This window comes from Phyllostomus hastatus, unplaced genomic scaffold, assembly GCF_019186645.2.
Source record: "Phyllostomus hastatus isolate PE091 unplaced genomic scaffold, TTU_PhHast_1.1 phas_contig_38, whole genome shotgun sequence".
In the NCBI taxonomy this organism is placed as follows: domain Eukaryota; kingdom Metazoa; phylum Chordata; class Mammalia; order Chiroptera; family Phyllostomidae; genus Phyllostomus; species Phyllostomus hastatus.
In genome coordinates this window covers 24,477,702-24,491,127 of record NW_025333869.1, presented here as the reverse complement: position 1 = coordinate 24,491,127, position 13,426 = coordinate 24,477,702, and the positions used below count along the sequence as shown (strand labels likewise).

Sequence of the window (13,426 nt, the reverse complement as noted above, 5' to 3'; positions counted from 1 at the left end):
GACTACTACTCTGCCCTAAAAAGGAAGGAAATCTTACCTTCTGTGACAGCATGGATTGACCTGGACAGTGTTAAGTAAAATAAGTCTATCAGAGAAAGACAAACTCACAGACACAGAGAACAAACTGACAGCTGTCAGAGGGGAGAGGGTTAGGGAGTGGGTGAAAAAGGTGAAGGGATTAGGCAATAAAAATAAGTAAATAAAACCTCACAGACACAGACAACAGTATGGTGATACCAGAGGGAAAGTGGGATGTGGGGAGGAAGAAGAGGGTGAAGGGGAAACAAATGGTGGTGGAAGGAGACTTGACTTGGGATGGTGAACACACAATACAATATACAGATGATATATTGTAGAATTATATACCTGAAACCTATATAATTATATTAATCACCCCAATAAGTTCAATAAAAACTAAAAAAAGATACTATTAGGTGACACTATAAACTGCTTAGACTTTCATTATTAGAGATTCTTTTGAGTTAACAAACATCTTCATGCAAATATCTCTAGAGCTGTTATGAGGTACCATAATTCATTTGCAATTTAATACATGAAATTTAAATTATGATGTTTGTTGAAAAAAAGTAAAATCCTAGCTAAGGTATGATAGGAGAAAGACAGTTTTGATTTGAAGAGTGAAAGGAGAAAAAGAAATAATTTTATAGGTTAGGATATTTTCTAGAAGGCATGAAATTTATCTTATTTTGAAATTTTATTTTTCTTGCTTCACCAAGTCCATCACAAGTTGCTCCCATTGATAAATTAGCCTTTCAACTTGAGAGCCTAAGGAGCAGAGAAGTAGGACCAAGGGCCATCCTCCTCTTTTCTAGAGTTCCTATCTGAATCTCAGGTGTCATAGAGAAATCCACAAAAAAGTAGCAGAAAGCTTCACAGGCCATTCACGAGAGGAAAATGTGCATGCAGACATAATTTTGGTGGCAGCACCAGCTTGTAGAACATACAGAAAACATTCCCAGCCACCACGTTCGATACCCTTTTTAGCGCACAGCCCCATCTCAGCTATTTGTATTGAAAGGATAAAGCTACAGAAATCAGATTTCTGTAACATTTGAAGTCAATATTAGAATTACTAGAATTTAAAATTTTCCAAAATATAAAAGTGTTTCAGTTCAAATAGGAGACTGGGTTCAATCATGGGAATAAAATTATGAAATCTTCCTTGAGATATCATCAGAATACTCTTTGATGTTATTTTTGTTAGAAGCCATAATTTGCTTCTTTAGTCTTATGTTCTCTCTTTGGCCTTTTGAACCCTCAGAACAAATCTCAAGCAATTGTTCCCAAAGGATTAACTTTCTTCTGTAAATAAAAAAAAATATTTAAAGCTTCTGGTATAGCCACAAGCAGATTTGAGAGAGACACAAACACTACTTAGTTCTGGCTCATCTAAATTAAAATTCTCGAGTGGTTGTTGATACAAAGATGTAAATGCTTGTCCCTGCTGGTGTGGTTCAGTCTGTTGGAGCATCATCCCCTGGATCTAAGGGTCACGGGTTCAATTCCCAGCTGGGGCACATACCCAGGTTGTGGGTTTGATTCCTGGTCGGGATGTATATGAGAAGGCAGCTGATCAATGTTTCTCTCTCACATCGATGTTTCTCTCTCTCTTTTCACCCCCTCCCCTCTCTCTAAAAGCAATTAAAAAATGCTCTCAGGTGAGGATAAAAAAAAAGTAAATGCTCAATTTTCTGTAACAGCAGGAACTACTGAAATGGCATAGTTTCTCAAATATATCTGGCTCAAAATGAACTTAACATCATAAATTATTTTATTTTTTTAAATTTCTTTTTTATTGATTTTAGACAAAGGAAGGGAGAGAGAGAGAAACATCAATTTGTTGTTTCACTTATTCATGCACTCATTGGATAATTCATGTATGTACCCTGACTGGGGATGGAACCCGCAACCTTGGTATAACGGGTCAGCGCTCCAACCAGCTGAGCTACCAGGCCAGGGTGAATATCATAAGTTATTGATATATTTAAGTAATATCTTATTATTTTGTCAGAAGCTGCATTACTATAAAATCAATGAATTAACCATAAGAATAGGTTATGCTAGAGAAAGAAGTTATTGATAAACAAGGCGAGACACTTATGAGACACTTTTGGCCTCACAGCATGAAAATGCAGATGCGCTGCTTAGCAACAGGGAAACAGTCTGAGAAATGTGTCAGGAGATTTCATCACTGTGTGAACAACATGGAGTGCACTTACACAAATCTAGATGGTGTAGCCTACTACACACCTAAGTCGTATGGCTTTCCACTGTTGTGTATGTGATCCATCACCGATGGAAACATCACACAACACGCCTACACACACTTCTGAAGTTCTAGGCACCTCTTCTGATCCACAGTCAGACGTGTTATCCACTGCGCCACTGGCCCCATACTCTAGGCAGCTCTCATAGGCTAAAATAACAGTGCATAAAATCAGCCTTTCATCTGCTTTGTCTTTACTCTTCATGTCAATCAGGCAATGGCAGATAATCCTAGATGTAAAAATTACACAGACAGTAGCCAAAACAATTTTTTTGGCCACGCCCCTCTACAATTCGCCGCCTTGCTGGGTCCGCCCGCTGCTGCTGCTGCTGCTGCCTTGCGAGACTGGGGTCCACCAGTGGCCCTGCCTCCTGTCCTCTCTGCCCAGCTGCCTGACTCTGCCCCTCCTACCAGTCTGGATGAGTGTGTCTTCTTTAACTCCTTGGTTGTTGGACTTCCATATAGTTCAATTTTCTGTCAGTACTGGTTGTTTTTCATTTTTAAATTGTTGTTGTCCTTATTTTGGTTGTGTGAGGAGGCACAGTGTGTCTACCTATGCCTCCATCTTGGCCAGAAGTCCTATTATTGTTTTTTTAATCCTTACCCCCAAACATATTTTTATTGATTTTAGACAAAGAGGAAGAGAGAGAGGGGGGAAGGAGGGAAGGAAAGGAGAGTGATAGAGAGAAAGAAACATTGATGTGAAAGATAAACATCCATCCATTGCCTCAGGTATGGGATCAAACCTGCAACCTAGGCATGTGCCCTTGACCGGGATCACACCCACAGCCTTGCTGGTGCTCGGGATGATGCTCCAACCAACCAAGCCAACTGGCCAGGGCTATGTTTTAAATTTTTTTTTAACTTTACCTTGATACTTTAGTTTTCTTTCTCAGGTGGTTCTACATACAAGTTATAGAGAATTCAAGACACACAAAATTTTGTTACATAACCAATTAACTCTACGAACATGTCTTGTTTCCCCCTCCAATCAACTTAACTTTTTATAGTCCCATATGCTCCCCATAAACAAATAAAAATAATAGTTTATACTTACTAGAAAGAACAGTTGTGAGGAAAATGTAGTCTGAAAAGGATATGAGCCCACATTCTCCAAGGGTGTAAAATATACTGCCTTCATCAGCAAATTTTTCTCGTTCCTGGGCAATTTTCTATTAGATATATGGGTCCCATCAAAAGATAAAAAGAAGACAGAGCAGAATGAGAACATAAATAGTCAAAGATAACCCACCATTTATTTGACAGTTTTATGGTATTTGTCACGAGCATTTCTCTGATGGTCATTCCAAATTAACGGATCCTTTACAGTTTTCAAGATGATTAAAATTGTAAGACAAAAGATAATTTTGTTTGTTTCAACACGGGACTAATATGAACATTGGAAAATAATTTCAATTTTATGAACTCCTGTCATTTAACATACAGAGGCCCAGTTCAGGGCTATTTTTGTTTTTCAGTTTTAAAAACAATCCTACTTCTATAGAAGTTTGTAAGGGAGAAAAAAAATAAAAACAAACAAATGAAAAAACTAAAATGAAGTCAGTTCCAATTGACCATGAAAACTATACTACTAGTGATTAGAAATGAAGAAGTAAGCAACTAGTTCCAAGGCCCACAGAAATGCTCAGAAACTAGTTTCTGAAATACTAATTTTGATTTTTCCCATGACCCCCAAGAATCTCAGCTTTGGAATGTAGAAGAGCTGGTAGAGTAAACAGCATTTCTAAAACATAATGGCAAATCAGACATGCGCGCCAAGCTTCAGACATGGTTTAATTTATTATTACTGTCACCTTGGTGGAAGCTCCTAAATTTCAGCTGTATGATGAAATTCTCCTCAAAGTCAGATTTCACTCTAAGTGTATATTCCTTTTCTTTAATCTATAAAGCTTGCAAAGACAGTTAATTATCAGGTGCGGTAATAGTCTGGCAAGTGGTCTCTTCCTGGGTGCTTAAGCAAACCTACCCCAATTTCTGAATTCATGAATTATAAATTTAGTGGTGACATTGAAAATATTCTCAAAAACGGAAAAGGATCCACCAAAGAGTTAGACTTAAAACTAATTTCTGTAAGTTTTGGGCCAACCTAAGATATTCAAGAAATTATTCTGGGTACCAAAAAAACGAAAGAGGAGGCATCAAGAACCCAAACCAAGAAAGCGCAATCAAAGTGATAATGTCATGCAAGCGCAAATAATAAGCAGCATTGCAATCATAACCTTGGGAGGAATATCATGAAAACTAAACCAACAAGCGCCACCACACCAGCATCCAGGCACACAACTACCCAGTAGGTTACCTCTGTCTAGTGAAGATCCCATCATACACCACAAAGGAAAGAAAATTAGTTAACCAATTGAAAACACAAGTACCAAGTGAATTACCATGATCTTTTCAGTAAACCCACTGATAGCCTTTACTGAATATTTGTTTGTCCATATGAAACAGTAACCACAGAAAGGTCAAAATCCATATGGCAGATTCTACTTAGAAAAGGGCTTCTCAGATTCATTTATGACGGACAGAAAGCATGGCCTGCTGGACTGCATTCAGAGATTACTTCTTTGAGACAACAGAAAATGAGCACACAGCCCCATATATTCAAATTAAGGTTAGATCTCATACCACACTTGATCTTCTGTCAAGAGATTAAACACAAATTTCAGTCAGAAAAAGCTGCTGGATGAAAACAGGAGCAGCAAAGCCCTTCAGTGGGAAAGGTAGTATTTTAATTTCCCAAAGTAAAAGAAGTAGTTACATTTTAAAAAATCATCCAAGATACTGCAAAAGTAAGGCATATGAATAAAAAGAAAAATACACAAAATGAGAATCTGTTCCCGAAGTCATACCATTACTAGCCAGAACAATAAATGTGTTGAGAAGCTGAGTACTTCGTATTAACTATGTAATAACTGTATGGAGACAATGGTATAAGCTAATAAAATAAATACACTGGGATCCAGAAGTTGAGAACCAGACAAAATCTGGCAGTGGCCAGGGCAGTGGCAGTGGCAGCGGCAGCTAAGATAAAGAAGCATACCTACCATTATTTTCCTAATAGTCATCTGGACAATGAACAGAAAGACTAGTCTAGGTCTGTTGGTTACTTTTAATTTTGAAATATTTTCAACTCAGAAAAGTGTAAAGATTCATATAGGAGCTCTTATATACTTTTTATTCAGATTCACCAATAGCTTACACATTATTTGTTTTATTTTATATCAATATATATTTTCTTTTGCACTATTTTGAAAGTTGTACACATTTTACATTTTATACTTAAATACTTCAGTGTACATTTCATATAAACACATTCTTTTACATATCACAGTATAAATTTAAGAAAACCAGACTACTTAATACTACTACACGCTGTTACCTAATCCAGTCTACTTTCAAATTTAGTCTACTTTCTCAGTAATTTCCTTTATATCTATGTTTCCCCCAGTTCAGGGTGCAATATATAATCATAAATGGCATTTAGTTGTCCTATCTCGTTAATATGTATTAATCCAGAACAGCTTTCTTTACCTTTATTTTTCCCTTTGGAGGTTTATTTTTGATTGTAATAAAATTCACCATTTCAACTATACAAGATGGTGTGGCTTCTTTCAAGTAACATAATGTTTTCTATGTTCATTCATGTCGTAGCATGAATCAGTATTCCTTTTATTGCCAAATAATATTCCATTGTATATACACCACAGTTTGTTCACCCATTCATCCAATGAAGGGTGTTTGGGTTGTTTCCACCTAGCGCTACAATGCACATTCACACACAAATGCTTGTTTGACTATCTGTTTTCAATTATTTTGGGTATATAACTTATGAATCTTGCATTTTCAGGTAGCCCGGATGACTCAGGTCCTAGCAAACATTTGACTTCACCCTCACGAGATAGCTTGTGTCAGAACCATCTAGTCCAGTTGCTCCCAATTGTTCCCTTTCATTCACAGAAAAGATGACAGACAAGAAATGATTAATGTTGTTTTAAGCCACTAAGCTTTAGATTTGTTGCTCAGCCATAAAAAAATATAGTTAAATATACTTATTAAAATATTTCTGCTACTCTGTGGCTTGTCTATTTTGACAAATTTCTATTTTAACATTCAGAATTTATAATTTTCATGAAGTGTAATTTATCAATTTTTTCCTTTATGGTTATTGCTTTCTATATGCTAATAAATTTTTGCCTCTCTCCAGTCCATAAAAATAGTCTCTTATATTTTCTTTTAGAAGCCTTATAGTTACAGATTTTACATTTAGGACTATGGTCCGTTTCAAGTCAACTTTGTGTATACAGACATAAGGGGTGAGGTTTATTTTTTTAAACTATGGACATGCAGTTAGTTGTTCCTAAGCCATTTGTTAAAAATTATTTTACCATGTAAGTATAGATCTACTCTTCTATAATATTTTCTGACTTGAAAAGCCCATTTTCTTTCCAGGGTCTTTCAATACTAGCAACGTATATGATTGTTTCTTCAAAGTATAAATAATCATGGAATTATTTAAACGGTTTTTTAAAAGGCTGCTTGAGAGACTATACAAGACCCATTTGCAGTCCTGGTTTAGGCCTAGCCACCCCCACCATTAGGACAATTATAAAGTCTGCAGAGATAATAAAGATGTCACTGAACAGAACTTTGATTGTGTATTAATTCAGAGTTGCTATTGGAACACATCTCTATAGGGGCTACATTGTAATGACACTTCACAACGCTAATTAAATTAGTGTGATTTTGTCCAGAAAGGCACCTGCCTCTACTACATGAAATGGGATATGTCCATGTTTGCAACCCTCAGTCCTCTAAAGGAGAAAATATTTGTTTGTGTAACTGTGAATGAGAACTCTGCTGTGCTCAGTAGATTGATAGGGAGCAAGAGAGGCCAAAAGAATGCCAAATTGCTGTCTATAAGAAAAAACAGAAGACATCTGGAAGGAAAGATATAGAAGAAAAAAAGACTCTAGAAAGGTAAACAGAAAAGGAGAATGAGTCATGACCAGAGGGGAACAGAAGGTTTCAAAAGTCAGGGGAAACTGAGGAAAGAGGAAACATATGTGCATATGTGTGCTTGAGGAGAAGAACAAAGAATGTGTGTGTTTCAGAGTTGCTCCTTAAAAATGAGGAGTAAAAAAACAGATCTTTAAAGAAGACTTGAAAATTAGCCATGCTTTGCAATGTGCCCTGTGCAATACAATCTTCTAATTCTTTAGAGTAAAGGTCTATACTACTCTTTCATGCTTTTGGAGTTGGGATTGGGGTACAAGGAGACGGAGAGGAGTTACATGTATGCTTTCCAATATATCCACTTGTCAAAGAGTGATTCAGTTATATTTAGGGTTATATAGAGGTGGGCAAAAGCAGGTTAATAATAATAATAGTAAAATAATAAATAATAATACAAGATTAAACTCTGTTTCATGTACTCAAAACCATAAACCTACTTTGCCAACCCCTATATTTCTGATTTATTAACTCTAACAATTTATAAGTGATAAAACTCCAATGAGGAATCTTATAAAACTCATGACATTAATCACAAACACCAAAATTGTCATAAAACCAAAGTTTGATAATGAATAAATTTCTTGAAGTCCTGAAGTATGGTAAAAATGGAAAATCAAGATTCAAGAAAGGAAAGTGGAGAGATGTTTCTAGGTTTTTATTTTCTTACTCCAAAGTCTCATCAGTACTCTGCAATTGGGAATGTCAAGTACAATGTCCCTTCATTTAATCTTTTGGGTAATGTTTAACTTAATCTGTGACTAAGTTTTAAGTTGTTTTCCCCTAAGCCAATACCATGTATACATATCAGAGGGGACATGGAGGCACAGCCCAAAGAAAACAATGTTCCTTACTTAACGGATTGGTGATGGTGTTCACTTTCTCTGTCTCAGAGGTGGTTATGAACATTCACATTAATATGTATTTTTACTAGGAAAATCTATCAACAGGATTTGTATTTAATTCAATATACATAATTCAATATAAATAACAAATATAACAAACTAAAAGGAAATTTCTGCATATAAAAATAAAAACAAAATGTATTCTAATTCTACTGTAAGGGCAAAAATGTGAAATTAAGTAATATATTAAGATATTATTTTAGTAACAAGAAAAAAATTATAGTAAGGGTCTATGAGGAACTTGTATCATAATAAAGTTCCTGAGGAAAGATTCTAACACTACGCCAGCGTATATGCTGAAAATGAAACAGAACTGCGTATTTTAAAAAGAGATTGTAATTAAAGATAATTTACACAGTTATCTTTTTACATGCATCTTAGAAGTTGCATATCAAACTCTATTGCAATTACTTGAATTCCTGAAATAAGGCTGTGAGAACAGAATGCCGGTGAACTGATCAGAATAATATTTCTATTCAATTTACTGGCAAATGTTACTCCCTTTTGGAGAACAAAATTATGCAAAATATTTAAAAGCAATGTGCTCACTGACTTAAATAAGTTGAAATTTAACTATTTTATTATTCATTTACAAGACCTAGCCTTTCATCTTATCAGTTTCAAAATTTAGAACATAGCTATAGGCTCAATATCACTAGAACATTCTAATTACTGACCTCAAGTAAAGGCAAATAAATAATCTCATAAGGGTACTGGTATTGATCTTAATTATACTATCCTCTTTTTATTTTTTAGATAAACAGAAAGACTTAAGAGTAAACTTACAGCAAATCTTCCCTTATACAAGTGTAATTGCCACACTTCTCAGTGAGTCTATAACCTGATTTGTTTTATCAGGATGGCTTTGTTGCTAGGGCATTCACACTCTGGTTTCTGATCTATCACATAAACTTATAAAACGTGGCTTAAGTTGCAGGTGCCATCAGGAGCTCTGGGACTGGGATTTCCTATGTGATTCAAACTCCTTATTGCTCACTGTGCTCAAAAGTGAATCCTAAGTGTTACAAGATTGATCAAAATAGGGGCAATAACTTTGACTCCTAGGATTCAACTGGTTGAAGTCAAAGAGAAAAATCGTATCTAGGAGTTTAATCTCATTACTTATTCTAGTAAATACCCGCTTTTCAACTTCTACAGTTCAAAATAAATGTTTCCTGTCAAACAGAAGTTGATGAGACTGTGACAGTAAAATAGATGACACCATATCATCCTGAACCTCAAAACATCCCTGGTATACAGAAAATTTCATAAAGAACACACCTTTACTATTTAAATCGAGGCCAGCCTTTATGAGGCTGAAATAATTGGATTATTTAATATTAACATTTCTATATATTGCTAAAATACATTTCAAAGTCTACCTAAACCCCTCAAGAAATATTTGAAGTTGTACTTCAAAAAAAATTAAAGATAATATGCTTCTTCTAGAAAATACAATTTTGGCATATCATTTCTAGATGATAAATAGTATTTCTACCTAAGGTTGAGGTTGGGTTGGGTTGGGTTGGAGGAGCTGGAGTATTAGAAAGAAAGAGAAAATTCAGCAGTTTCCCCATGCAAGTAATGCTCATATATCATCATTTGGTTGGCATACAGATAGATGCCAAAGCCTTAGTAAGATATTGATCTTAAACAATCACCCTGTTCCAAGTCAAAAGAAAATGTTGCACAGTTAAAATGTGTTATTCTTCTTCCCTCATCACATATATGAATTTGCAGAAAGGTAGAATTTGGGGATATATCATATTAAAATTAAAGTGAGATGTTTCTAATTTGGAGTTTATGATTTATTTTTCTCCTGACTTAGCGTTTCCAATCTTTTCAGAGCTAATGTTGTTCTTGAGGCAAGCAAACATAAATTACTGTGCAACAAAGTGTGGAAGGTGAATGTTTAAGATGCTATAAACCTCATTCTGCCAGAAAGCCATTCTCTTTTCAGTCCCAATTCTAACCACTTTAGCTCTGAGAACTATTCCAAATGCCTAGAATGCAAATGTTTTTCTATGTCATGGCTATAACTACATGGTTATAGGGAAAATGAATACAAATGAAGATGCTTAAAAAAACAGTGGCAGAAGAGGTGATTAAAGCAATGATAAAAATTCAGAAGTCTACTGGAACAGCATTGACTTCAAGTAAATGATACTACTTTATTAAAATTATTTATTTTAGTTCTCAATAACTGATGAGGTGTTATTAAAAAACGAAGGAGAAAAATCACCCATTCTACCAAATTAAATCTGCACACTTGCTTCAAACTGTGTGTATTCTTTCTCTGGTTGAAATATTGATGTTTTACTGTTATTAATTATCTGCTATCTAAATCTCAAAATTAGTTTTGAACTTTGGCCACTCAAATCAATCAGTGCTGGAAAGAACTGTTCTGAGCTCAGCAACGGTCTTGGTTTTGGTGACATGGTTTACAAAAGGCTTCCCTATCACTTCATGTAAAAACAACCTCACTACAAATTTTGAAAAATATGTTAAGATAGTATTTCACCTTCATCCACTTGGAAAAAGATAATAAAAATGCATCTTAAGAACAAAAATTAAAAAGTTTCACTCTGAGGATCACCAGTCATATACTTGTTTTATATTGTTCTAGTAACTATTATCCACGAGGAAACCCTTTAGATGAAGAATTTGTAAATCATTTTGAAATCAAACATCTATAAGTATTCTTTGAACACCACTGACCATTAAGACATATCAAGAATTTTAAAATTCGTTTGCATTTCTATGCCAGGCACTGTGCTAAGCACTTGCATGATCTCTCTCAGGCCTCACTGCAATCCTATGAGGTAGGTGATACTACTACCAGCACTTTACCGATGAAATAAGTAAGTAGCCCCAATAAGTAGCCCAAGGTGACGATGCTACAGAATGGCATGACAGGTCATGTTCTGACTCTAGAACCCATGTGGTGAACCATTACATGTTATATTGTATCAAATCACAGAAATACACCAGGCATCTACACTGCTTACAATTTCTTAAATTGTTAATGGGATTGGGTATTTTTGGAGAAAAAACACAGTTCACTATTGAAAAATATTTACTTCGGGGCTTAGTTTGTATCAGCTCATTTATCTTGAAAAGAAAGATGAGCTAATGATGTATGAGGTGCATATCATAGTTTTATATCTTGACTTGTTTAAATGCATATTTTAATAATTTTCAAAATGAGTATCAGTTTAAGAATGTAATGGCTCTTTATACTGTTCTTAATTAACAAAACTGAAGAAGCTTTTTATTTAAGTTTAAAACTTTTAAAAAGGCATCATGGCAAAGACAAATATGCAAAGTAAGAACTGCCTCACACATTCTCTGCAACCAAACCACATCAGTAGATGTTTAGGCTGAGAACCCATTTTAACCAGAATGGCAGAAAAGAACTGTTTTGAGTAGTTTTCATAGAACTTTATTTGTGTAACCTTAAAACATGCTAGAGTGTTTTGGCTAAAATAATAAGAAAAATGAAGTTTGTCTGGAATCTTGTTTCATGGTGAAAAGTTAAACATAAAGGTGTTAAAATGTAATGGTTAGTCATGTTCATGCTTTCAAATCAACAATGGAAGTCAAATGGGTTCAGCTGACCCTAAATCAAACAAAACAGAATCTCAAATAAAAATGTATTTTAAAACCTCATAAAAGAAGTCTGAATATTTGGGACAACCAAATAATTATACCCTTCTTGGGAGCTCTTAATTATTATATTGTTAATTATTATATTGTTTCTTTTTTCAACCTGAATAGTCAAACATGTGTGGTAACAACAGACTTTACTCAGTGGTGGAACTCAGAGACTGGAAAGAGACAGTATGCATACTCCTGGAAGCAATACAGTAAGTGTCTGATACCATTCATAAGCTGCATCTGAAGATGCACTCTATGCTAACAAAAAACTGAAGTGAATCAGGCCTTTCCACAGGTGATAGGAACTTAGCATGCAAAGGACAAACCCTTATTTAAAAAGCAAGCAAGAAAGCCCTCTTCTACAAAGTAACTGCTCTGCTCATTGACCTTTGGAAGCTTAAAGGATTTATACTAGAGTCACCAAAATGTGTGATATTTATAGAACCCAACAGAGATAAACAATCCCCCACTACCTATTCAAAGAAAGAAGTTCATTATTTTTAATACATAAAGAGTATTAATAAGGTATCCTTAAGAATACAGTAAAACTTGATTTTGAATCCTTTTTCATCGAAGAATATTACTTTCGGTAGTCAGAGTTTCAAGAAGACTGGTGCTCTTTTGTCAGCAATGGTGGTTGACTACTCAGTGCTGCAGATTCCAGAGACTTCCACACCCTTACCAGTTTCTACCTCTTTTCTCTTCTTACTTTCTATGAAGGACACCTATCTGAAGCAAGTCATTTTGAATCTTTAATCTTAAACCATACAATTATCACACAAGTTTTTAGCTGCTCCTACAACCTGTTTTGCTCTAATTAGAGAACAGGAAGTGGCTTTCTGCAACACAGGTGTCAGCATCTCATCTGTTTTATGCTCTTTAGCACTATGCTTGTGTCATAGCTATTCTAGACTAGAATCTCAGGGATTAGAAACATTGATAATGGGGTTATCAATACGTTATTTTCATATAATTACTTATTTGTTGATTTGCTCCACAATGCAGTTAAAGACAAAGATAAGACAATCTATGGCAACAACAATAGGTTGATTGGTTTGGAATTTGGTACTACTAAAAATATATCCCATTCTAAAAACAAGGAAGCACATGAAAAATGTTCCATAAAAATAAGAAGCATCTTATGATTTTCATTATATAATTAATTCTTTTAAACCAAAAGATGTTCTAATTCAGTTTAGTTTATATTTTTATGAAGAAATGTAAGAGTAAGTTTTTTAAAAAATGAAATTTTAATAATTTATAAGCTATAATTAAAGACTCTAAGTTTTAAAGATCAATTTTTAAAAAGTACTTCCTATGTGTGTCCTTAAAATTCTCTTTTGTCAGCCTACAATCTATGAATTGTTTTTTCATGATTTTCTTCATATTAATTTTTCACCTGAAGCCACTATTACAGTTTAATTAGGAACTAAGACTATTTAAATGGCCCATTTAACTGAGTATCCCTTATGCAATACAGTGATTAAAACAGTTTGTTTACCTTTTGTGTGACACATAATATTAAAACTTCCTTCTTAAAATACAC

At 34.6% G+C, this 13,426-nt stretch overlaps 1 protein-coding gene across 4 annotated transcripts in view; it reads right to left on the bottom strand.

Moving 5' to 3' along the window:
- MICU1 (mitochondrial calcium uptake 1) overlaps positions 1-13,426 on the bottom strand; it is a 231,387-nt gene that overhangs the window by 110,576 nt on the left and 107,385 nt on the right. For 3 of the 4 annotated variants that reach the window (XM_045842201.1, XM_045842198.1, XM_045842199.1), the window contains 2 exons: positions 4,608-4,613; positions 3,345-3,459 (listed from right to left, as the gene is read on the bottom strand). In XM_045842201.1, coding sequence (XP_045698157.1) covers positions 3,345-3,459; positions 4,608-4,613 — 121 coding nt within the window. The remainder of the gene's footprint in view (positions 1-3,344; positions 3,460-4,607; positions 4,614-13,426) is intronic. The other variant, XM_045842200.1, reaches the window with a different exon arrangement.